This window comes from Pristiophorus japonicus, chromosome 9 (genome assembly GCF_044704955.1).
Source record: "Pristiophorus japonicus isolate sPriJap1 chromosome 9, sPriJap1.hap1, whole genome shotgun sequence".
Lineage (NCBI taxonomy): Eukaryota > Metazoa > Chordata > Chondrichthyes > Pristiophoridae > Pristiophorus > Pristiophorus japonicus.
The window spans coordinates 114,378,153-114,404,902 of record NC_091985.1 but is presented as its reverse complement, the minus strand read 5'-3'; the positions used below and the strand labels follow the sequence as shown (position 1 = coordinate 114,404,902).

The 26,750-nt window shown below is 45.8% G+C and overlaps 1 protein-coding gene across 2 annotated transcripts in view; it reads left to right on the top strand.

Moving 5' to 3' along the window:
* The window catches only part of sytl3 (synaptotagmin-like 3), a 266,722-nt gene extending 241,910 nt beyond the window's left edge, over nt 1–24,812 (top strand). For both annotated transcript variants that reach the window (XM_070889705.1, XM_070889706.1), the window contains exons 10-13: nt 2,082–2,260; nt 10,084–10,186; nt 22,052–22,222; nt 24,639–24,812. In XM_070889705.1, coding sequence (XP_070745806.1) covers nt 2,082–2,260; nt 10,084–10,186; nt 22,052–22,222; nt 24,639–24,707 — 522 coding nt within the window. In that variant the 3' untranslated portion in view covers nt 24,708–24,812. The remainder of the gene's footprint in view (nt 1–2,081; nt 2,261–10,083; nt 10,187–22,051; nt 22,223–24,638) is intronic.
* Nucleotides 24,813–26,750: the final 1,938 nt, after the last annotated feature.

Here is a 26,750-nt window from a genome sequence, read left to right as displayed (position 1 = left end):
AGGTACATGGCAGATTTGACACGTGGTACCCGCAAAGCGATGTGCATGCAGTCAATGGCACCCTGCACCATGGGAACCCTGCAATCCTAGCTGAGACAAGTGCTCACTCTATCTGCTGCCCTCTAGCAAGAGGGATGAAAAGTATTCAGCTGAATACTCTCTTTAAATAAAGATTGTCAGTAGACTTCCCTTATGTAATTGCGAGATTTTGCAAATATTTCGAGCTCCACCATGAAAGTTATTGGCCACGGTCACCTTCACAGCCACTGGCAATGTGGTCCTTGCCCTGCTTTGAGGTTGCAGTTGTGGCTACAGCAGGTGGCAGATTTCAGTGAGGACCTCTCACACACTGTTCCTCACTGAAGTTCAGGTAGGAGATTTGCTCCCTGAACATCCTGGGTGGAAATGGCCACCTGCTAAGTGCCCTTCTCCCTCTTCTCCTCCTCCCTCTTCCCTCTTCCAGCAACTTGTCCTGCTCTGCGTGCCCTTTGCTTATTCTCCAAGTCACGCTGAATTCCAAGAGGTATTCCTACTAGTACACCCATGTGTGGCTGCAAGTGGTTTGTGCAGAAGCCTTGAAGCCAGGAAAATGTCTTTCAGCACCTGCCACACCACCCGCTGTAGACTTTGGCAACTTTAAACAACTATAGAAAGCACCAAATATTTGTAAAAGCAGACCAACAGCCAGAATAAATCAACTAGCAACTAACCTGTAAGTAGTTGATGATCCCTTTAAATAGTGCTGGTGGGGGGTTGCATCAAATCAGGGTTGCACATTGATTGATGTATAGATCTGCCTGCTCTACATACTTCGGCGGGCATTCACTGCCCGCGTACTAACGCTCTCACCAATATGGCATCTGCCGCGATTCACCTCACAAGTGTGTGCGTGCGCCACTGACACCATTTTGGATCTCTGAGGGCAATCGTAATGCCCAGAAAACCATGGTTACGAATTTTACGCTGGAGGTCTCTGGTGTTTTAAGTAAGGGAGCATTGCTATCATAATTTTTGCACTGCATGCACTTTGCAACTGAACTCTAGAAATCAATGATGCTTTCAACAACATAAGGAATCCTGTCTGGAAATTCCTTGGGACTTCTTTCGGTCTGTCGCCTTTAACTTTGGTGGATGTTTGGAGGAAAATCCATTTAAACGGGTATCCATTAAACTCCCACCAGATTACGCCAGTGGAGTGGAATTCCCCAAGGATGTTGTTGAAAGCTGTATATTACTAGAGTTGAGTCACAAAATCCATGTTGTGATGTTCCCTGGAAAATAGGTACAGAATATAAAAGTTGAAACATAATGATAAATATATATAAATCTTTAGTAAGTCCACAGTTGGAGTGCTGGGCACAGTTGTGGGTTTCAGTCTATAGTAAGGATGTTTAGGCAATAAAGATGGTATAGCGTAGATTTACTAGGATGCTACCGGGTATGAGGAAATACAAAAACAAAGTAAGACTTGATAAACTCGGGCTGTTTTCATCAGAACGGAGGAGATTAAGGAGTGATGTGATAGAGGTGTTTAAGATTGTGAATGGTTGGAATGGGTTAGATAGAAATAGACTGTTTCCAGTAATTGAGGGGTCCAGAACGAGGGGACATCGATATAAAATTAAATGTACGACATATTGGACAGAGAGCAAGACAAACATTCTTACATGGAGGTTGTGAGGCTGCAGAATGGACTACCCGAGTTGGTGATTGAAGCAGAGACCATGCCAACATTGAAGAATAGGTTAATAGACATTTGGAAGGAGAGGGGAATAAAGAGATATGGGGACATAGCAGGAATCTGGGATTAGGTCTACTGTTCATGTGGGGGGATGAACACTAACATGGACTAGTTGGGCTCAATGGCCCGTTTACATGTTGTAATTTTGAGCTAATTCTGTTTGCAGAATTACTGAAGTTGGCAAAAGTGCAATTTTTTTGATTAAAGTGAAGAGACAACTCACTGGTTCAAGAAAAATCAAATGATCAGAATCATAACTGAGGGCCTGTGCAAGGCGAAAGCGTTCTCCCCACAGTCGTAATTCATGAATTGTAATGTGTCTCTCACCGTGTCTCCACAGGGCAGTATATACAGCATCACCAGCACCTGCACAGAGCCAGAGACCTTGGACAATGCTAATGTTGCTGGTGAAATCGAGCTGTCTATCCGCTATAACTTTAAGGCTGTGGCGCTGGAAATCCACATCAAAGCATGCAAAAACCTGGCTTATGGAGATGAGAAAAAGAAAAAGTGTAACCCGTATGTGCATGTTTCTACATCAATCTCTTCATTAAAAAGGCTTACATTTATACAGTGCCATATGTGACCTCAGGATGGACCAAAGTGCTTCATAGCCGGTGAAGTACTTTTGAAGTGTAGACTCTATTGGATTATAGGAAACGCAGCAGCCAATTTGCACAAAGCAAGGTCCCACAAACAGCAAGGTGATAATGACCAGATAATCTGTTTCCATAGAATCATAGAATTTCCAGCACAGAAGAAGGCCCGTCAAGCCTGTGCTGGCTCTTTGAAAGCAGTCGTGCTTACTCCCACATCCCCGTTTTTTGTCCATAACCCTATCATTTCCTCATGCTCAATTTCTGTCCAACTCCCTTTTAAAATTATTTGTGGAATCACCGTTTCAGGTAGTGTGTTCCAGATTATGACAATTCGAGTGAAAATATTCCTCCTCATTTCCCCTCTAGATCTTTTGCCAATGATTTTGAATCTATGACCTCTAATTACTGACCCACTCGCTGGAGGGAATAATTTTTCCTTATCTACTCTATCAAAACCTCTCATTTTCTTGAAAACCTCTATTCGGTCACAACTAAACCTTCTCTGTTCCAAGGTCAACACTCCTAACTTTTACAACCTCTCCTCATAACTGAAGTCTCTCAACCCTGGTAACATCCTGGTAAAACTCTAATCTTTCGAAGACCTTTACATTTTTCCTGAAGTACGGTGCCCAGAATTCTACACCATATTCCAGCTGAGGCCTAACCAGTGATTTATAAAGTTCTTGCACAATATCCTTGCTTTTATATTCTATCCTCTATTTATAAACCCAAATGCTTTTTTAACCATCTTATCAACTTGTCATGCCACATTTAAGGATTTTGGTATATGGACACCAAGGTCTCTCTGCTCGTCTATATTTTTCAAAATTGTACTGTCTTTCTATTTTAGGTCCTCCCAAAGTGCATCACTTCACACTTTGAACTCCATCTGCATATTTCACCATCCTGTCTATGTCATCCTGAAGCCTATAACTATCTTCATCATGATCTGCTACTTTGCCAAGTTTCGTATCATAGATAAAAACCTAGAAACATAGAAATTTACAGCGCAGAAGGAGGCCATTTCGGCCCATCATGTCTGCGCCGGCTGACAAAGAGCCGCATGGCCCTCGGTCAGCAGCCCTGAAGGTTACATATAAACCTATGAACAATGAACAACGGCACCAAGGTAAAGGGCGCCCAGCCCAACCAGTCCGCCCCACACAACTGCGACACCCCTTAGACTGAAACCTTCTACACTCCACCCCAACCGGAGTCATGTGATCCCCTGGGAGAGGCAAAAACCAGATAAAAACCCAGGCCAATTTAGGGAGAAAAAATCTGGGAAAATTCCTCTCCGACCCAACCAGGCGATTGAAACTAATCCATGAGATCACCCTGGCCGTATTCAATTCCCTGCAGTACTTACCATTATATCTGTGCCGGCCAACACGAAATTATCCAGTCTAATCCCAATTACAAGCTCTAGGTCCGTAACCCTGCAGGTTACGGCACTTTAAGTGCCCATCCAACCATCTCTTAAAAGTGTTGAGGGTTTCTGCATCCACCACTCTTCCAGGCAGTGAGTTCCAGATCCCCACAACCCTCTGCATAAAGAAGCCCCCCCTCAAATCCCCTCTAAACCTTCTGTATCATCTGCAACTTTTACAATGCTGCACCCTACACCCAAGTCTAGGTCATTTATAAAAACTGCGATGGGCACACAACTGACCCTTGGGGAACACCATTTCAATCTGAAAAAATCCACACTTCCTGTCACTGAGAATTTTGTATCCATACCGGCACTTTCCCCATAATTCCATAGACTTCCATCTTCTCAATAAGCCTCCTGTGTGACACTTTGTGAAATGCCTTCTGACAGTCCATATTTACAACATCTACTACACGACCTTGATCAACTTTCTCTGTTACCTCAACAAATAATTCAATCACACGATTTATCTGCTGGCTCTTCTTGATTAACCTATGCCTTTCTAAATGAAAGCTTATTTTGTCCCTGATAATGGTTTCCAATAACTTCCCCACCATAGATGTTAGGCTGACTAGCCTGTAGTTTTCTAGATTAGCCCCCTCGCCCCCCCCACTTTCTTGAATAATGGTATAATATTAGCAAGCCTCCAGTCCTCTGACACTACTCCTGTATATGCTGCCTGAGTTTTTAAAGACTTCTGAAATAACTTATTGAAGCTAAAGATGTCTGTCATGTATTCAACTATCATTGTAACCCATGTATAAGCTGATCTAAGTTGTACACCTTGAGAACATTGACCACAAGGGGGTGAACTTGTGGGAGATACTCCTAACCTGGACTTTAAGATATAAAAGGAGAAGCTCCACCCACCTTCATCACTTGAGGTCTTGGCAATAAAGGTAACTGGTCACAGAGTGACCTTCTCTCAAGTATGGGCCTCGTGTGCATTTATGCTGTATAGTAAGGACATATCATTGGCGACGAGAAACTGGGATTTAAACTATGCGAGCATGGCCACAAGCAGCACAGAAGAGAGGTACTGTGCTGGTGATGATTGGGACGACTTTATTGAGAGACTACAGCAAAGTTTTGTCACTAAGGAATGGTTGGGACAGGATTCGGCCGACAAACGTAGGGCTCATCTTCTGACGGTTTGTGGATCCAGAATGTACTCCCTGATGAAGGACCTTCTAGCGCCAGAGAAGCCGGCGGACAAGACGTTCGAAGAGCTCAGTAAGTTGATCGGGGAACACCTTAAACCGGCGAGCAGCATGCACATGGCGAGACACCGGTTTTACACGCACTGGCGGCGAGAAGGGCAAAACGTTCCAGACTTCGTGGCAGATCTCCGGCAACTGGCGAGCCTATGTAAGTTCCCAGATGCATGCAGAGCGGAGATGCTGCGAAACTTTTTTATTGAGGGCATCGGGCATACTGGGGTTTTCAGGAAACTGATTGAGACCAAAGATTTGACCTTGGAAGCGGCGGCTCTGATAGCCCAGACATTTATCTCAGGGGAGGAAGAGACCAGAATGATGTATGATAAAAATCTTGGCTCAAATGCGGCAAACGACCAGGGAGTCAACATTGTTAACGCGGCACACAGTTCTCTAGGCAGACAAGGGCAATCGGACATGCCCCAGCATGTAGTCGAACCCAAAAGGGGAATTCAACAGAGACAATGGCTAGCTGAACGGCGATTCATGCTATCGCAATGGACAATGCGGCCAGTAATGGGGCCATCAACACCTGTTAATGGTGCGCTTAAGGGCAGTTACAGAGACAGTCAGAGACGATCGACTGGTAATGGACCTTTTGTTTCCAACATCGGGGCCTCCAGCTCATGCTGGAGGTGTGGCGGCAAACACCCAGCCAGAGCTTGCAGGTGTCAGCAATATACCTGCAGAAACTGCAACGTCAGCGGTCACTTTGCGCGTATGTGCAGGAAGCCTGCAGCCAGGTTGATGTTCGAGGAGGACGGGCCCGATGTAAGCCCTACGAGGCCAAATGAATACTGGGAAAATCGCTGGAAGCTGAAGTTCAGCGAGTTCATGTGGAGCACATATACAGTTCATATACCATGATGCCACCGATAATGATGAAAGTGCTCCTCAATGGCATCCCAGTATTAATGGAGCTAGACAGGGGGCCAGCCAGTCCCTGATGAGTATCAAACAGTTCGAAAGATTGTGGGTGTCCAAGGCCAGGAGGCCAAAATTATTGCCGATTGACGCACAGCTACGGACATATACAAAGGAGATCATTCCGGTGCTAGGCAGCGCCACGGTAGTCGTGACCCACAAAGATTCGGAGAACAGGTTGCCATTCTGGATTGTCCCGGGGGACGGTCCTGCACTACTGGGGAGGAGTTGGCTTGCTGTCATGAACTGGAAAGGGGGCGATGTCAATGCAATTTCTTCTGTGGAGCAAGTATTATGCTCACAGGTCCTGGACAAATTTGACTCATTATTTCAACCCGGCATCGGCACTTTCATGGGGCACAAGGTAGTGATTCACATAAACCCGGACGTCAGGTCAGCACACCACAAGGCCAGAGCAGTGCCATACGTGATGCGGGAAAAGATAGAATGCGAATTGGACCGCCTGCTGAGGGAAGGCATCATCTCGCCAGTCGAATTCAGTGACTGGGCGAGCCCGATCGTGCCGGTGCTCAAGGCGGATGGATCAGTCAGGATATGTGGCGATTACAAGGCCACCATCAATCGGGTGTCACTCAAGACCAGTACCCGCTACCGAGAGCGGAGGACCTCTTTGCGACGCTATCCGGTGGCAAACATTTTTCAAAATTGGACCTGACCTCAGCTTACATGACCCAGGAGCTGGCAAGTGAGTCAAAGAAGCTGACCACCATCACGACACACAAGGGGTTGTTTGTGTATAACAGATGTCAGTTCGGGATTCGTTCGGCCACCGCGATCTTTCAGCGAAATATGGAAAGCCTCCTCAAGTCGATTCCAAGAATGGTGGTTTTTCAAGACGACACCCTCATCACAGGTTGCAATACTGAAGAACACCTCCACAACCTGGAGGAGGTGCTACGCAGACTGGACTGGGTAGGGCTGCGACTGAAAAAGACGAAGTGCGTCTTCTTAGCTCCAGAGGTAGAATTCCTGGGGAGGAGGGTAGCAGCAGACTGGATCAGACCTACTGTGCCCAAAACGGAAGCGATCCAGAGAGCACCCAGACCCCGTAACACGATGGAGCTGCGTTCGTTCCTGGGGTTCCTGAACTATTTTGGTAACTTTCTTCCCAAATTGAGCATGCTGTTGAGAGCCTCTACACGTGCTCCTACGCAAAAGTCGCGATTGGGTCTGGGGGGACAGCCAGGAAAGGGCTTTTGATAGAGCACGCAATTTGTTATGCTCCAACAAACTGTTAACGTTATATGACCCGTGTAAGAAACTTGTTTTAACGTGCGTTGCGTTGTCCTATGGGGTCGGGTGTGTGTTGCAGCATGTGAATGCTAATGGTCAGTTACAGCCGGTAGCTTATGTCTCCAGAAGTCTGTCCCAGGCAGAAAGGGGCTACGGGATGGTAGAAAAGGAAGCGCTAGCATGTGTATATGCAGTAAAAAAGAATGCACCAGTATCTGTTTGGCAGGAAATTTGAGCTGTAGACAGATTACAAATCCCTAACGTCCCTTTTGGCCGACAACAAGGCCATAAATGCGAATGCATCGACCTGCATACAGAGGTGGGCACGCACGTTAGCCGCCTTTGACTACACAATTCAGCACAGACCGGGCACTGAAAACTGCGCCGATGCACTCAACAAGCTCCCACGAGCCACCACTGAGGGGGCAACTGAGCATGATGCTGAGATGGTCATGGCTGTTGAAGCTTTCGAAAGCGAAGGCTCACCTGTGACAGCCTGTCAGATTAAAGTCTGGACAAATAAAGACCCACTACTGTCTTTACTTAAGAAATATATCCTGAATGGGGACTGGGCAGCCACATAGGGGGCATGCCCTGAGGAATTTAAACCGTTTCATAGACGCAAGGATGAACTCTCGATTCAGGCCGACTGACTACTGTGGGGAAACCGAGTAGTCATGTCCCAAATGGACAGAGAGGCGTTCATTCGGGAACTCTACAATGAGCACCCGGGCATTGTCATGATGAAGGCAATTGCCAGGTCACACGTTTGGTGGCCAGGGATAAATGCAGACTTGGGACTTTGTGTTCGCAGGTGCAACATGTGTGCTCAGCTGGGCAACGCACCCAGGGAAGCCCCCCTTAGCCCCCGGTCCTGGCCCGCCAAGCCATGGTCACGCATCCATGTGGACTATGCAGGTCCTTTCATGGGAAAAATGTTTTTGGTTGTAGTAGACGCCTACTCCAAATGGATTGAGTGTGCCATTTTAAATTCAAGCACATCTTCTGCCACTGTAGAAAGTCTACGGGCAATGTTCGCCGCCAATGGTCTACCGGATGACTTGGTCAGCGACAATGGCCCGTGCTTCACAAGCACTGAATTCCAGGACTTCATGGCAGGCAATGGAATCAACCATGTCAGAACTGCACCGTTCAAGCCGGCCTCAAACGGCCAGGCGGAATGAGCAGTGCAGATAATCAAACAGGGGATGCTCAGAATCCAAGGGGGTTCCCTACAAAGCCGCTTATCACGCCTCCTGTTGGCCAATAGATCCCGACCACACTCACTCACAGGGGTTCCACCCGCAGAGCTGCTAATGAAAAGGACGCTCAAAACCAGGTTATCCCTTATACACCCTACTATGAAAGAAATTGTTGAGAGCAGGCGTCAGTCACAATGTGACTACCATGACAGGAATGTGAGGGCGCGATGTATTGATGTCAATGACCCTGTTTTTATCCTTAATTACGCTGCAGGGCTCAAATGGCTTGCAGGCACTGTGATTGCCAAAGAGGGGAATAGGGTTTTGGTAGTTAAACTTACCAATGGACAAATCTGCCGCAAACACGTGGATGAAACTAAAAGGAGGTTCAGCAACCCCATAGAAGAAGCAGAGGAAGAACACGACATAGAGTTTACTCCACCATAGGTGACCGAACACCGGAACCAAGTGGAGGAGAGCCCAGTCCGGACAGGCCTGAGGCACCACAAACAGCAGACACTCAGGCCAGCGCCCAACAACCGGAGCCCCAACTCAGGCGTTCTACAAGGGAGCATAAACCACCAGAGAGACTTAACCTGTGATCCCAATAAGACTTTGGTGGGGAGAGGGGAGGTGATGTCATGTATTCAACTATCATTGTAACCCATGTATAAGCTGACCTAAGTTGTACACCTTGAGAACATTGACCACAAGGGGGTGAACGTGTGGGAGACACTCTTAACCTGGACTTTCAGGTATAAAAGGGGAAGCTCCACCCATCTTCATCACTTGAGGTCTTGGTAATAAAGGTAACTGGTCACAGAGTGACCTTCTCTCAAGTATGGGCCTCGTGTGCATTTATACTGTATAGTAAGGACATATCAATGTCAATACTTGGCGAGCGCCGACAGTAATTGCCTGGCTGCTGAGGAGATGAAAGTTACCTTGGTTCAGTTGGTAGAGCTCTTGCCTCTGAGCCAGAAGTTTGTGGATTCAAACCAGGGACTTAAATGCATAATCTATGCTGACACTTCAATGCAGTACTGCATTGTCAGAGTGTTATCTCCTGGAAGAAAGATTCTGTCTGCCTCTTCAGGTGGACATAGACTATCCCATGGTGCCGTTTGAAGAAGAACAAGGGAGATTTCCTGACCAACATTTATCCTTCAACCAACATCACCAAAATCAGATTGACTGGTCATTCATCTCATTGTTTTGGGGCCTCCCTCTGAACAAAATACCTCTTTCTAAACTCTTTCACAGACCTTCCCTTTTGTTCTTTCCTTCCCTCCCCTCTTTCCCTGCCCCTGCACTTGCTTAAAACCTGTTACATCACTAACATTTTCCAGTTCTGATGAAAGGTCATCGACCTGATTCTGTTTCTTTCTCCACAGATGCTGCCTGACCAGCTGAGTATTTCAAGCATTTTCTGTTATTAATTCAGATTTCCAGCATCCGCAGTATTTTACTTTTGAAAGTAGCTACAGTGTTTGTTTACATAACAACCGTGACTACACTTCAAAAATACCTAATTGGCTGTGAAGCACTTTAGGACATCCTGAGGACATGAAAAGTGCTATAGAAATGACATTTCTTTCATCCTTCTACTACTATTAATCTGTGATTAAATCAAACAGTACTTTTAGTAGATACTGAAGGAGAAGATTCTACTGAAACCACAGAACTTATGACTTTCTTGGTTTGTATGTTTTAGGTATGTGAAGACCTATTTGCTTCCTGACAAATCTCCTCAGAATAAGTTGAAGAGCACAGTTAAGAAGAACTCGGTGGATCCAGTTTTTAATGAAACATTAAGGGTAATTCATGGCTCTTTGGCTGATGAGGAGATATTGCTTCTTTTAAACATTTTACAGTTGTCAATTTTTTGGTCATGTTTCCAAATGCATTCAGTTTCAAGGTCTACTGTTGGGTTTTTTAATTAGTTAGTTGTCTATCAGTAAATAAATTACAAAAATAAACCTACTTTGGAAATATAATTGACATTTAAGGGTAGATTTTGAAACTTTGTGCTGCTGGTTCAGAGCTGTGTGCACTGATTGCCAGGTTCTAGGTAGTTTTGTGCAGTGAACTCATACCCTTTAGGAGTTATCCATTTCACTGGAGACCCTTCCAGCCATCAGAGAGAAGATTCTCACCCCATCCCATGGGTTCCAGAGGTGAAGGGGCAATGTTGTAATCCTAACCAATCATTCTTTTTCTCTTTTCCTCCTTACAAATGTTTATTTCCATGCCTCCTGAAGAGTGTGGACCTCCCAACCCTGGCACCTTGCCCAGGTTTTCATTCATGAATCCAGACAGTGATTGGCCACAAATGTACTTCCAAATAATGGGTATTGGGTAGTGAACAGGCATGGGAATCCTGACTGGCTATTCCCTTTTAATCCAGGGACAGCGAGACCAATTGTAATACTCACATTGCTGCCCGAGATCAGCTAAGCCTGCACAGACTAGAGCGTAAATATATATTAAAAAAGTTAATTCAAACCCACTGGGGGGAATTTTAACGTGGGTGTGCGCATGGATTTGGGTGCGAGTGAAGGGTGAAATCCTGGAAAAATGGGACACGTCGGCTCCAACCTGCCGACTTCCTCAGTTCACTCCAGTGCATTAGGCTGTATGCGTGCAACCCCCTCAATATGTTAATCGCTCAATTAGAGCAATATTGCCGTGGGTTTTGCAATTTAACTCTGGGTTCACGGGTTTCCCGGGCTTCCTGGAACTCGCCAGTGAAAGCAAGACGAGAACACAGCGGCAATTGAGGGGGATGAAGACATGACAGAGAACTATGCAAATAAGTATTCAGTACTCACATCTCCATTCTTACCTGCTTATGAAAGAGAGTTTGTTCACAGTACTTGTGCTGAGAGATTACTTTACACACCCTGAAGGTGTCATCTACACTTTGGAGGTTCGGAGGTCTGATATGCACTTTGGAGCTCTGATCTATCAGATCAGCATGGGTGCCACTTACGCTGTGTTACTTTGGACCTCAGATAAAGATCAAGATGAATAGCATCAGCAGCACCAGCAACAGCCTGCTGCTCACAGACCTGAAGGCAAAGGATAAGCTTCCTCGACATATCAGAACACCAGTGTCCCAGGAGACTCAGGGTGTTGTGTCAGGCAGTGGCAGACGTTTGCAGTCTGCTGGAACAAGACTTGCTGCCAACTGGACCTGGTGGCCACGCTTTACCAATGGCTGTCAAAGTCACTACTGCCCTCAGACAGTTGCAGGTCTCGCAGTCGACAAATCAATAAGAAAGGAGATTGATGGCTTCTTTGCCAGGGCCGGCAACTATGTCAACTTTTCCAACCATAAAGCCAGTCAGAATTAGCAGGCACTCAGATTTGTGTCTCTGGCTGGCTTCACACGGGAGTGGGCCATCATCGACTGCACACATGTGGCAATTAAGGCACCCATAGATCACCCGGAGTGTTTGTCAACCACAGGTGCTTCCACTCCATCAATGGCAGCTGGTGTGCAACCACAAATAGATCTTTATGCCAGGTGTGTGCAAGATTCCCAGACAGTTTCCATGATGCTTTCGTCCTGCGGCAGTCCATCCTCCCTGATCTCCTTGCATCTCGAAGCAGACTTACCGGTTGGCATCTCGGGGAGTTAAGGGATAGCCACTTAAAACAAGACTGATGACACCTCTCAGAAACCCGAGGAATAAGGCCCAGGAGCGATACAATGAAAGCCATATGACTATTAGATATGTCATCAAACAAGCTATCGACATGCTGAAGAAGCACTTCGGGTGCCTGGACAGATCTGGAGGTGCCTTCAGTACGCACCAGCCAGGGTCTCCAGAATGGTCGTGGTGTGCTGCACGCTGCACAACATTGCGCAGCAGCGAGGTTTGGACCTGCACGTTGAACAAGGCGCAGAGCACAGAACCTCTCTGGATGATTCCGAGAAGGCAGAGAAAGACGAGGAGGAGGAGAAGGAGGAAGGAGGAGGAGAACATTGCTGCCCGGGATGCTTTCATTATTGTGAGGTTCATTTAGGTTCAACCAGTGCACCCATCTAGTAACCACATACAAAATACACTTTTGCTCCACCCACCACTGCCAATGCCACTAACACAAAGTAGTCCTGTAAAACAGCCAAGCCTCCCTTTCACAGCCCCCCATTGCTCAACGTCAATTCATCTCTTCCCATTCCTCATCACGCAACTGAAAAGGCTACTTGCCAGCCAGCAACCAATAATGGACAAGATGGGTATATAGTGCAAAAGAAAAATATTTATGTGCCTCAAATATAAAACACTTAACATTCTAACATAGTGTAACACATCCCTGTGCATACCCTTATGCAACTACAAATCTTTACTCTCTTCCTTTTCTTAGCACTTCACATTGTGCAACCTCTGTGGTTTCAGCCGAGGTAGAGGCAGGCTGCTCAGATCCTGGCACTGACAGCTGAGCTGCTCTTGGCCAATGTCCTCTGGGTTTTGAAGCCTGTGAGGGCCCCGCCAAAAACTGCTCCACCTGGAACTATGCAGGGCAGACTTGGCCATCGGGACATGAGACAGTATGTGGGGTACTGACTGAGGAGGGAATAACAGGTGAGAAGTGGATGCGCTTTGAGCTTAGTCCCCATATCCAAGTCTCTTTTCATCATTATCCCCCTCATGGCCAAGTTGCATTGTGCTGGAGAACACTTTGCTGCACAGCAGTGAGGTGACGAACGACAAGGCTTGGGTATCACTCATCCTATTTAAGGTGGCATTCAGTGTGCAAGCCATTGGTGAAGGCCTGCATTCACTCGTATGATTGCTGCGTTTGATGCTCCGAGCAGGGGGCCACTCATTCCATGGACGAAGACATCATCGTAAAGGCCTGCGACATCATGCATCTCATGCATGAAACAGACTCCTCCAGTCTCTCTGCAAGTGTACACAGTGCGGCTGGAACGCCTGCCAGTACATCGCACATTCTCTGCTGCTGCTCCAGAAGTATTCAGTTCATTGATGGCCCCCGAGGTACAGGATCTGTGTCCAGGTGACCAGAGCTTGGAGCTTCCTGCGCCCTCCAACAGGAACTCTCCACTGCTGCCCCTGTCTCCACCATTTCCTCTTGCTCACTTGAGAAGTGCAAGTCACCATGTGAAAACTATCTATGTTCTCCCACCGAAGTGTGAGTTTCTGCGCTGGTGCATGGTCTGCATAAGTCCTGTGACGGTGCACTCTCAGAGGGAGTGCCCTCCTCTGAGGAGTCATCATCATCAAGGCTGACCTGGACCACCTCCTGCTGTATGTATGAAGGCCTTGTGGGAAATAAAAGACATGAATGAGTAGTGTGAAGGTAAGTTTTCATTATGCACATGATCAAATCTCAGTGGCTGTTGACATCAGGTCATCATGACTGAGTGTTGTATGCCATGTGCTGTCTGATACATAACTCTACCATCAGGTAGCTGGCAGGAACCTATCTCCCCATCTCCGATGGTCAAGCACGCTGATCTCTAGCGCCCCCGCCTGTGCAGTTGTCAATTGAGAGATGGCTTTCTTCTCCTGCAAGGAGGGAAAGATGAGAGCTATGAGTGAGAGTAATGGAATGTGTTCACCCAATGGATGGAGAGCATTTGTTGAGGGTGACTATGAAGGATAGGCATGACATTGCATTAAGGATGAGGGTGAGTGTCAATGCTGGAAGGATAGATGGGAATGTGAGGAAGTGATAGACAGCGAGGGATGGGTGTACCTGTAAAGTAGGTTGGTGTGAGGAGTAAGTTGGTGTGAGGAGTGATGTGCTGGAGTGGGCTTGAGAAGGCAGAGTGAGGGGGTTAGAGTGATATGCACATCAGGGTGTCAGTGGCACTATAAAGTTATCACCGTTCCTGCCCTGCTTAGGTCATTAAACTATTTTCGGCATTCAATCCAAGAGTGTGGCACCACACTCCTGCTACTGACCTCCTGGACAACCTCCAACTACATCTTCTTTGTGTCACCTGCAAGCTTCTTCCTCCCATCTGTAAGGAAGAGTATCTCCCTCCGTGTCCTTGCAGCCCCCAACAGCACATCCAGCGAGGCATCGCTGAATCTTTCACCTACCTTCCATGGCAACAGTGTTAAATCCAAGGAAGAGCCGTTTAAATTGGCCAGAAAAAGCAGCAAATCTGAGGACTGGGAGAAATTTAGAATTCAGCCGAGGAGGACAAAGGGTTTAATTAGGAGGGTGGAAATAAGAGTATGAGAGGAAGCTTGTCGGGAACATAAAAACTGACTGCAAAAGTTTCTATAGATATGTGAAGAGAAAAAGATTAGTGAAGACAACCGTAGATCCCTTGCAGTCAGAATCAAGTGAATTTAGCATGGGTAACAAAGAAATGGCAGACGAATTCACGAAGGAAGACACAAATAACCTTCCGGAAGTACCAGGGGACCGAGGGTCTAGTGCGAAGGAGGAACTGAAGGATATCCTTATTAGGCAGGAAATTGTGTTAGGGAAATTGATGGGATTGAAAGCCAATAAATTCCCGGGGCCTGACAGTCTGCGTCCCAGAGTATTTAGGAAGTGACCCTAGAAATAGTGGATGCATTGGTGATCATTTTCCAACAATCTATCGACTCTGGATCAGTTCCTATGGACCGGAGGGTAGCTAATGTAACATCATTTTATTTAAAAGGAGGGAGAGAGAAAATGGGTAATTATAGACCGGTTAGCATGACATCAGTAGTGGGGAAAATGTTGGAATCAATTATTAGGGATGAAATAACAACACATTTGGAAAACAGTGACAGGATCAGTCCAAGTCAACATGGATTTATGAAAGGGAAATCATGCTTGACAAATCTTCTGGAATTTTTTGAGGATGTAACTAGTAGAGTGGACAAGGAAGAACCAGTGGATGTGGTGTATTTGGACGTTCAAAAGGCTTTTGACAAGGTCCCACACAAGAGATTGGTGTGCAAAATTAAAGCACATGGTATTGGGGGCAATGTACTGACATGGATAGAGAACTGGTTGGCAGACAGGAAACAGAGAGTCGGGATAAAGTGGGGTGCTGCAGGGCTCAGTGCTGGGACCCCAGCTATTTACAATATACATTCATGATTTGGATGAAGGAATTGAATGTAATATCTCCAAGTTTGCAGATGACACTAAACTGGGTGGCAGTGAGAGCTGTAAAGAGGAAGCTAAGAGGCTGCAGGGTGACTTGGACAGGTTCGGTGAGTGGGCAAATGCATGGCAGATGCAGTATAATGTGGATAAATGTGAGGTTATCCACTTTGATGGCAAAAACACGAGGGCAGAATATTATGTGAATGGCGGCAGATTAGGAAAAGGGGAGGTGCAACGAGACCTGGGTGTCACGGTACATCAGTCATTGAAAGTTGGCATACAGGTACAGCAGGCGGTGAAGAAGGCAAATGTCAGCCTTTATAGCTAGGTGATTTGAGTATAAGAGCAGGGAGGTCTTACTGCAGTTGTACAGGGCTTAGTGAGGCCTCACCTGGAATATTGTGTTCAGTTTTGGTCTCCTAATCTGAGGAAGGACGTTCTTGCTATTGAGGGAGTGCAGCGAAAGTTCACCAGACTGACTCCCGGGATAGCAGGACTGACATATGACAAGAGACTGGATCGACTGAGCCTTTATTCACTGGAGGTTCGAAGGATGAGAGGGGATCTCATAGAAACATATAAAATTCTGACGGAACTGGAAAGGTTAGATGCAGGAAGAACGTTCCCGATGTTGGGGAAGTCCAGAACCAGGGGACATATTCTTAGGATAAGGGGTAAGCCATTTAGGACTGAGATGAGGAGAAACTTCTTCACTCAGAGAGTTGATAATCTGTGGAATTCCTTACCGCAGAGAGTTGTTGATGCCAGTTCATTGGATATATTCAAGAGGGAGTTAGATATGGTACTTATGGCTAAAGGGATCAAGGGGTATGGAGAGAAAGCAGGAAAGGGGTACTGAGGTGAATGATCAGTCATGATCTTATTGAATGGTGGTGCAGGCTCCAAGGGACGAATGGCCTACTCCTGCACCAATTTTCTATGTTTCTAACGCTTCTTTCTCCCTCCTTTCCACCTCCAACTGCTTCAACCTGCATGTTTGGAGTGTCCCTTTAAATAGTGGAGTTTAAATCGCATCATGCCTGCTGATGCTAATTGATCGGGAAACCCGGAAATCATATGCAGTAGCTGTCTTAAAAAGCCACTGAGAGGCGCGCTTCACATACTTCTGGGTTTCCCCATGTGTTATCGGGCTCCCCCCGCCAACGGGTCTGCACATTAAAATCCAGGCATCAAGTGCAATTTATGTTATCATGGACTATATTCTACTCATTTAATTTTCTAAGGGAACGTTATTCATAATTGTCCCTTAACTTTGTTTTGGATGCACCCTAAACTTTCCTGATGTAGCTGTGCATTTCTCAACTGTGATATGTCAGTGGTCTCTCTTACATGTTTTCGACGCACCCCCACATTACAATAGTTCTCGACCTGGGAGTGATTACTGTATTGAACAGATGAATGAGTCATGGACAAATACCCAGTCTCAACCGGCAATGTTTTATTCAAGTTAAAACACACCTGCACCCAGTGAGAACACACCCTGGTAGTGTAATACAAATCAACAGTTTGTATAACACACAATCTGGCCTGTCTAGACAGGCCCCTATTGCGAAGTACCCAACATCTAAAACCTCCCCCTTAAAACCCTTACTAAGATTTGGTTGGGAGAACACACGATACTCCCTCACACCGTGGCTGTGATCTTAAAATTGCATGGGCCGAGATGATGCTCATCGATTCATTGGCTTACTCGCTGCTTCTCCTGGTGAAAACACGTCTCTTCTGGTTTCTTCTCTCCGTCCCACGTGGAGTGCTCGGTTCTTGTAGAGGCGAAGCAGCGAGAGGAAGAGAGCGAGAACTGTGGCCACATGGCCCCTTTCATATCCCCACACTGTTGCCTTTTCAGGCCGAATAAAGTTTGTTCTTGTTTCAAAGCTTCCTGTTTGTGTGGCCTCTGGGTATTCCACTGATGGCTGGCGTAGGGTTTCGATTCCAAATGGTCTGGCACTTAATGGCTTTCTATTGTTCTGGTATTCCCGCCTCTCGGGGTTATCTCATCCAGGTAATGGCTTGATGACTGATCAGTTCATCTGATATAACTCTGACGAGTTCACAATGCTTAACAATGGACCCTCTATTTGCCCATTACCTGTGGTGAGTTGCCTTATCCTAGCCATTATCTTCCCAGACCACCCCTTCCCATCATTTCAAGTCCAACATGGAAAAGTACCTGGGCCCCTCCCACAAACAACCTTCCAGTTTTTTTCTGCAGTGAGAAAATATTAAAACTCAATGTCCAGATAATGTCCAACAATTCTTGGGGACCCGATGATTACAGATATCAGGGAGCCCCAAGCTGCCAGCACACTTTAAAATGTATTTGACAGATCTTGCCCACTAAACTATTTGTGAGGTTGATGTCTTTTTCTGCTCCTTTTTCCCCTTGAAGGGTAGGATTGGCTGGGTTGTCACCAGTTCTGCACTGCCATTCCGATAAGCTAATAGGAGGTGAGCTTCCATAGAATGGAACAGATATGGCCAATCTTTCTTTCTCTAGATATCCCTGTGGAGGTTTGAGAATTAATGTCATTCACCAACGCGCCCAAGAAAATGTAAATGTCACTCATCAGTGGCACAGCTAGCTGGTGCATAGAACACCAACTAGAACAAGTGTGAACCTATGATTCCCTACTCCCTGGCTTCCCAAACTCAGATGTAGCATCAAAAGAAAGAAAGAAAGACTTGGATTTATATAGCGCCTTTCATGACCACCGGATGTCTCAAAGCGCTTTACAGCCAATGAAATACTTTTGGAGTGTAGTCACTGTTGTAATGTGGGAAACGCAGCAGCCAATTTGCATAAAAGCAGTGATGAAAGTCTATTGTTATATGTCCAAGACAACATGGTATGTAACTTGGAGGGGAACTTGCAGGTGATGGCGTTTCACACCAATGCTGCTTTTGTCCTTTCTGGTGGCAGAGAACACGAGAGGGAGGTGCTGAACTGACCTTGGAGCATGCTACCTCTGTTCTTGTATGGGGAATGGTATGTAGTATAAAATAAAATCCTAGTTAATGTTAGTGCTGGAAATCGTAACCCTCTGAATTAAACTCACAGTCATTCAAAATGGAAAACAAAAGGTACTAATCCATCATCCTTGGCATTGCTCCCAGATTAAGTCCCCGTAACATACAGCGCAATGTTATATAACATCAGCTCATCAGCATTCATTCCTCATGTCAGACCTAACAGCTAGGCCAAGTTGTAGAGTATGGGGGTGTGGGCAGGTCTGCTGATGTCAGCTAGTGGGGCAGCATTCACCTGGGATTGAGGCTATAGATGATACCTTTCAGGGTGCATCATGAGATGCATGGGAGGTGGTATGGAGCAGAGTAGTGGATGGAGCAGTAATTTTATGAACTTTTGTATTTTTCTTTACACCTATTTATGATTAGTTTTAAATAGAGAGGAACTGTCATGGTGGCTGTGTACTTTTTCTGAGGGGGATATCAATGACTTTCATAACTATCTGCCAACTTTATCAGAATGGATTTTCCAGTGATGTTATTTGTGGGATAATGAGTCACAGTAACCAAGCAGAAAAAATTTTAAAATGTATTAAAAGAAATCAAAAACAATAGATTCTAGACACACAAAATAACAACATGGATAGAAATAGGAAGAGGCTTGTTTATGTTTCAATATCCTTTATTCATATCACTTTTGTAAGATTTAATTTCTCTTACTGTGGGATCATTATAATTTGTTTTTCAATTTCATTTTAATTGAGCTATTTTGCAAAAATGACACTGAGTTGAGCTCTGTGGTGTGCTGCAGGCTCACAGAATGAGTATTATTTTATATAGGTACATAGAAACATAGAAAATAAGCGTAAGAGTTGGCCATTCGGCCCTTCGAGCCTGCACCACCATTCAATAAGATCACGGCTGATCATTCCCTCAGTATCCCTTTCCTACTTTCTCTCCATACCCCTTGATCCCCTTAGCCATAAGGGCTATATCTAACTCCCTCTTGAATATATCCAATGAACTGGCATCAACAACTCACTGCGGCAGGGAATTCCACAGGCTAACAACTCTCTGAGTGAAGAAGTTTCTCCTCATCTCAGTCCTAAATGGCCTACCCCTTATCCTAAGACTGTGTCCTCTGGTTCTGGACTTCCCCAACATCGGGAACATTCCACCCGCATCTAACCTGTCCCATCCCGTCAGAATCTTATATGTCTCTATGAGATCCCCTCTCATGCTTCTAAACTCCCATGTATAAAGGCCCAGTTGATCCAGTCTCTCCTCATATGTCAATCCAGCCATCCCTGGAATCAGTCAGGTGAACCTTCGCTGCACTCCCTCAATAGCAAGAACATCCTTCCTCAGATTAGGAGACCAAAACTGAACACAATATTCCAGGTGAGGCCTCACCAAGGCTCTGTGCAACTGCAGTAAGACCTCCCTGCTCCTATACTCAAATCCCCTAGCAATGAAGGCCAACATACCATTTGCCTTCTTCACCACCTGCTGTACCTGTATGCCAACTTTCAATGACTGATTAACCATGACACCCAGGTCTCATTGCACCTCCCCTTTTCCTAATCTGCCGCCATTCACATAATATTCTGCCTTCGTGTTTTTGCTCCCAAAGTGGATAACCTCACATTTATCCACATTATACTGCATCTGCCATGCATTTGCCCACTCACCGAACCTGTCCAAGTCACCCTGCAGCCTCCTAGCGTCCCCCTCACAGCTCACACCGCCACCCAGTTTAGTGTCATCTGCAAACTTGGAGATATTACACTCAATTCCTTCATTCAAATCATTGATGTATATTGTAAAGAGCTGGGGTCCCAGTACTAAGCCCTGCGGCACTCCACTAGTCACTGCCTGCCATTCTGAAAAGGACCAGTTTATTCCGACTCTCTGCTTCCTGTCTGCCAACCAGTTCTCTATCCATATCAGTATATTACCCCCAATACCATATGCTTTGATTTTGCACACCAATCTCTTGTGTGGGACCTTGTCAAAAGCCTTTTGAAAGTCCAAATACACCACATCCAGTGGTTCTCCCTTGTCCATTCTACTAGTTACATCCTCAAAAAATTCCAGAAGATTTGTCAAGCATGATTTCCCCTTCATAAATCCATGTTGACTTGGACCGATCCTGTCAGCTTTCCAAATGCGCTCCTATTTCATCCTTAATAATTGATTCCAATATTTTCCCCACTACTGATGTCAGGCTAACTGGTCTATAATTACCCGCTTTCTCTCTCCCTCCCTTTTTAAAAAGTGGTGTTACATTAGTTACCCTCCAGTCCATAGGAACTGATCGATAAGACTGTTGGAAAATGATCACTAATGCATCCACTATGTCTAGGGCCACTTCCTTAAGTACTCTGGGATGCAGACTATCAGGCCTCGGGGATTTATCGACCTTCAATCCCATCAATTTCCCTAACACAATTTCCCGCCTAATAAGGATATCCTTCAGTTCCTCCTTCTCACTAGACCCTCAGTCCCCTGGTACTTCCGGAAGGTTATTTGTGTCTTCCTTCGTGAAAACAGAACCAAAGTATTTGTTCAATTGATCTGCCATTTATTTGTTCCCCATTATAAATTCACCTGAATCCGACTGCAAGGGACCTAATGTTTGTCTTCACTAATCTTTTTCTCTTCATAGAAACAGGAGGAGGCCATTGAGCCCCTCAAACCTATTCCGCCATTCAATTAGATCATGGCTGATCTGTTCAACTCCATTTACCCACTTTGGCCCATATACCTTATTAGACTTACCTAAAAAAAAATCTGTCTATCTCAGTTTTGAGATTTTAAATTGACCTAGACTCAACAGCTTTTTGGGGGAGGGAGTTCCAGATCATCAATATCCTTTGTGTGAAGAATTGCTTCCCGACAATACTGCTGAATGGCCTCGCTCTAATTTCAATGTTATGCCCCCTTCTTCTGGACTCCCCACCAGTGGGAGTAGATTCTCTCTACTTACCCTGTCAAATCTTATAATCATCTTAAACACCTCGATTAGATCATCCTTTAAACTTCTAGAGAAGGGCATACAACCTTTCCTTATAACTTAACTCTTTTAGCCCTGGTATCATACTGGGGAAGCTGTGATACACCTGCTCGAAGGCCAATATATTCTTCCTGAGGTGAGGTGCCCAGAACTGAGTGCAATATTCCAGATGCAGTCTAACCAGAATACAACTGTAGTATAACTTCCACCCCTTTATATTCCAGCCCCCTGACTAGCTTTTAATGATTTCTGTTCATGGACCCATAAATCTCTCTGCTTCTCCACAGTTCCTAGCTTCTCGTCATTTAGAAAATACTCTGATCTATCTTTCTTAGGACCAAAGTGGATGACCTCACACTTTCCAACATTAAACTCTACCTGCCAGAGCTTTGCCCACTCACTTAATCTATCAATGTCTCTTTGCAATTTACTGCACCTGTCTACACTACTTACTGTGCCACCTAACTTTAGTGACACCAGCAAGATGACACTATGAGGCAGATCTAATGAAACCTAAGGGTCGTCACACAGGAGTTTCCTGGGTTAATAATTTTTCAAATTCAGTATTCTACTTTGCATTCCGCAGTACAACATTGAACGGTCGCAGTTGGAGATGAGGACACTTCAAGTCTCTGTATGGCACTGTACGACACTCAAACGGAAAGTGTTTCTGGGAGAGGTGGAAATTCCTTTTGAGGACTGGAAATTTGAAGAGAACTCGACTCAGTCATACAACTGGTACCAGCTTCGCGGCAAGGTAATGTCAGTGCATGGTCTTGAATTGTATTGAAGAATACATGCATGCATTTCTGATCACAGTACTGTCTTCATACAATATATTAAGCCCCAACACACTCTCTAGATCTCAGTGGTGTTTGCAATGTTTTAAATACATATTTAGGTACATGGACTGGAAATAAAAATTTCTAACATAATGTGTCCGATTGGTGAAAAAGTTGTCAAAGGAAATCAAGTTAAGCGTTTATGCAAAGACTTTGTACTGATGATGGCTATAATACTGAGGTGCAAGGACTACCGAATCACACTATATGAACTTGCCCCCATATTGGGAATGAGATGTGAGTAGTGAAGAAAGAAAGAAAGGAAGGAAGGAAGGAAGGAAGGAGGAAGAAGGAATGAATAATAAATATATATATAGTACTTTTTACAACCTCAGGATGTCCCAAAGCATTTTACAGCCAATGAAATAGTGCTGTGGGATCCTTTATGTCCACCTGAGAGCAGACGAGGCCTCGATCTAATGTCTCACCTGAAAGACGGCACCTCTGATAGTGTGGCATTCCTTCAGTATTGCATCGAGTATCAGCTTAGATTTTTGTGCTCAGGTCTCCAGAGTGGAAATTGAATCCGCAACCTTTTGACTCAGAGGCGAGAGTGTACCCACTGAACCGCAGCTGATACACAAAGTGTGAGTAGTGCAGAATCACACTATCAACTCTCTCCCCATGTATTTTAATGAGGTGTGAGCAGAGCTGAATCAAACTGCGTCAACTCTCTCCACCATGTATGTTCTCTCACGTGGACGTAAAGGATCCCATGGCACTATTTCAAAAAAGAGCAGGGGAGTCCTGGCCAATATTTATCTCTCAATAATGTAATAATGTAAATGAGTAAATTCTGCATCAAGACAGCTAACAGCCGTGGATCAGTGTAAGCACTCCTGGTTCTGCGTCAGAAGGTTGTGGATTCAAGTCCTACTCCAGAGGCTTAAGCACAAAATCTAGGCTGACGCACCAGTACTGAGGGAGTGCTGCACTGTTGGAGATGCCATCTAATGATGGCAGATGAGACGTAATTCTGAGGCCCAGTCTGCCCGCTCAGGTACATGTAAAAAAAATCTCATGGCATTATTTGATGAAGAACAGGGGATTCTCCATGATTTCCTGGCCAATATTTATCCCTTGATCATTATTTAATTGCTGTTTGTGGTACTTGCTGTGTGCATATTGGCTGCTATATTTCTTACATTATGCGGGCAAAATTGCCCTTTTTTATAGCTCTGTTAGTGTCTCCGTGGGGGCTCTAACCAGACGCAAGACAGTTTTTGCCTGGGGGAGGGGGAACGTTACCACCTCCCAGGAAATTGCAGAGGCGCTGGCAAGGCAGCGCTGTGCCCTGCGGTTAGCGACCAGGGCCACCACGCAACCGCCGCTGACATTACACTGTGTACCGTGCGGCTGGCGCGAGCAGATGCTGACATTCGCTCTCGGGGTGGTGATTAAAGGGGAGGGCGCCAGGGCCCCGGGCTGCCATCATTTTTTGTCGGCTGGCTCGACCATGGCGGCCCTTAGTGGTCTGGGCTGCCATCGTGCACTCCATCTTGGGTGCCGGGCTGCTGGCCCAGTTGCACGCAGCCCTGGTGGCCCAGTGGTGGCCATCAGAGGCCATGCAGAGTGTGGAGCAGCCCTCCCCTTTAATCGAAGGGGAGGGGCATTGTAGCGCTACACGGAGCATCCCTTAGGGCCCCAGTACCCACCTCTACAGGAAATGGAGCACCGGACATAGCGCTCCGCTTCCTTTCAGACACGGTAAGGCAATTCCGCGTCAGCGGCAGGACTTTTGCGCCGAGCGCTAAAAGTCCTGGCCCCAGAAGATTACCGCCCCCAAACGGGACACGAGGCAATTTTGCCCCATTGTAACTGTGTTTACACTTCAAAAGCACTTAATTGGTTGTAAAGCACTTTTGAGATATCCTGAGGTTGTGAAAGGCACTCTATACATTCAAGTTATTTCTTCCTTTATTCTATTTATTTATAATTGCAACTAGTGTGTGTTGTCCCACACTATAAATCATGCACTGTCACTTCAGTATGGTTCTCACAATACTCCAATTCACAATCTGTTCCCGTCCAGAGGCCAGACCCTAACCAGACCCTCGGCAAATCTGATTTCAATATTTTTAGCAAATCTTTTGTGTGTATCTATGCATATATTATATAAATAACAAATGTACATATGAATGTGTTTCATGGTGGGTTGTGACTTCTGATTTGTTGTTAAGTTCATAAACGAGTTAAACTTTGCTACTGCTGATCCTTGCTATACCCTTTGACCCCTCTGACTATTTATTTAGAGTTGTCCGTATAGATTGAGTTGTATATATACTGTTCTTGACTTTCTTTAATATATTTTACATTTGTGTCATTTTGTAGATCTTGCCACTGGGGTCTCAGTGGAAACTCCCGGGTTATAATCTGGATTCGCCCTGTATCAAGATTTAGTATCAATAAGAAATGCAGCTCTTCAACTGTCCACTCTTTTTCTGTATAGTGCTGTTTGTATTGTTGCCATCCTGCAGTTACGCTGAATAAACTGGCTGAATCCTTTATGCACTGTGCTATTGTCATTCTTGTTTCAAAGATTGTTTTTCTGTTATGTAGTGATCCTGCAGCAAATCCATTATTGCAGGCAACTGCTCATTTGGTTTTGCTAAGACATTTCTTTCACCCAAGTTTGTCTTTATTTACGTTCCTCTCCATTGATTGTACATTTGTTTGTCAGCTGTGGCTCAGTGGGTAGCACTCTCACCTCTGAGTCAGAAGGTTGTGAGTTCAAGACCCACTCCAGGAACTTGAGCACATAAATCTAGGCTGACACTCCAGTGCAGTGCAGAAGGAATGCTGCATTGTCGGAGGTGCCGTCTTTCAGATGAGGCATTAAACCGAGGCCCCGTCTGCCCTCTCAGATGGATGTAAAAGATCCCATGGCACTATTTCGAAGAAGGGCAGGGGAGTTATCCCCGGTGCCCTGGACAATATTTATCCCTCAATCAACATAACAAAAAAAACAGATTATCTGTTCATTATCACATTGCTGTTTGTGGGAGTTTGTTTGTGCGCAAATTGCCCGCGGCGTTTCCCACATTACAACAGTGACTACACTCCAAAAGTACTTCATTGGCTGTAAAGCACTTTGAGCCGCCCGGTGGTCGTGACAGGTGCTATATAAATCCAAGTCTTTCTTCTTTCTGAACAAGATTTTCCTGTATTTGAAGTAACTGGACACTTCCAGGTGATCCATTGTGTGGTGCTAGCTGGCAGCCCATTTCGGTGCACAATCACTAATGCAGTACAGACAGGATCATTCAGCGGTTTTTGGATCAAGCCGATTCTAAAATGAGTCATGCTTCTGATCCTAATGGGATTCTGCACCAGTCCAATGTGTTTTATTTTAATGTGGACTTGTTGCTATTCTCAAGAAAATACATTTGGGGGGGGAATTTTAATCCCCAAAAATGAGTGGCTTGGGGTCGGGTGGGAGGTTAAAGTGTTAAAAAAACACCTCCAACCCACCAACTTCTGGTTTTAACAAGGAAAGGACGGTGGAGGGGGCAGCCAATCTGCTGCCAGGAGGCGGGATGCTCATTTAAATATTCTAATGAGGCTAGGGTGCCACATGGTGATCCACCATTTCAAATTTAACTCTGGCTGGTTGGTTTCCCAGGCCTCGGGGAATCCACCAGCTAAAGTAAAGCGAGGACTGCTGAATCTGGGAGGATAGTGTCTTTCCATTTAACTGCTGGATCCAGTGACCTTGCCTCACCCACCCTGTGCGATTGGGCAACCCCCCCCCCCCCCCAAGGGCTCTGGTTACTGCCTGACCACCTCCCCCACCCCCTCACCACCGAGGCCTCCGATTCTCCACTAGGCCTCCGATCATCGACCGAGCCTTCTGTTCACTGCCCAGCCTCTCCCCAACGCGGCTTCCGACCCCCCCGATCGCCTTCCCCCTCCAGCCCCGATGCTCCTCCGGCCCTGATCTTCTGGCCCCGATTGTCATCCAGCCATCGACCTCCCTCCCTCCTCTCTGTGAACTAGTGCTGCAGGCCTATCTGCCCGCAGCCAGCCAACCTTCCCATCTGGCTGGCTGCAGGTGGGAAACATAGCTTTGAAATGTTAATCAGGCCCTGCCGTTAATTTTAGTCGGAAACGGAAACCCATTCTCCTGGGTTTCCCGAACGCTTTCGAGCACCCCACACTCCCGGCCCGGCTTCAGATTAAAATTCCAGCCATTGGGTCTATTAGATATCATGTGGATGTTGCATGAATTCATGATGCTGTGGCACTTGCTGACCAACACTCTCAGGAAAATGGAGGTCGTAAAGCCGTGGGAACAGATAAAAGAAGTGCATAAACCTCTGGTTTTGCAATTAACAATCTCCTACAGATTGCAGATACTTTAATGACTATTTCCCAATCGAGCAAAGGCACAAAGGTTCTGAAAATGGAACAGGATTCATCACGCCCCAATGCTGCCAGAGTGGT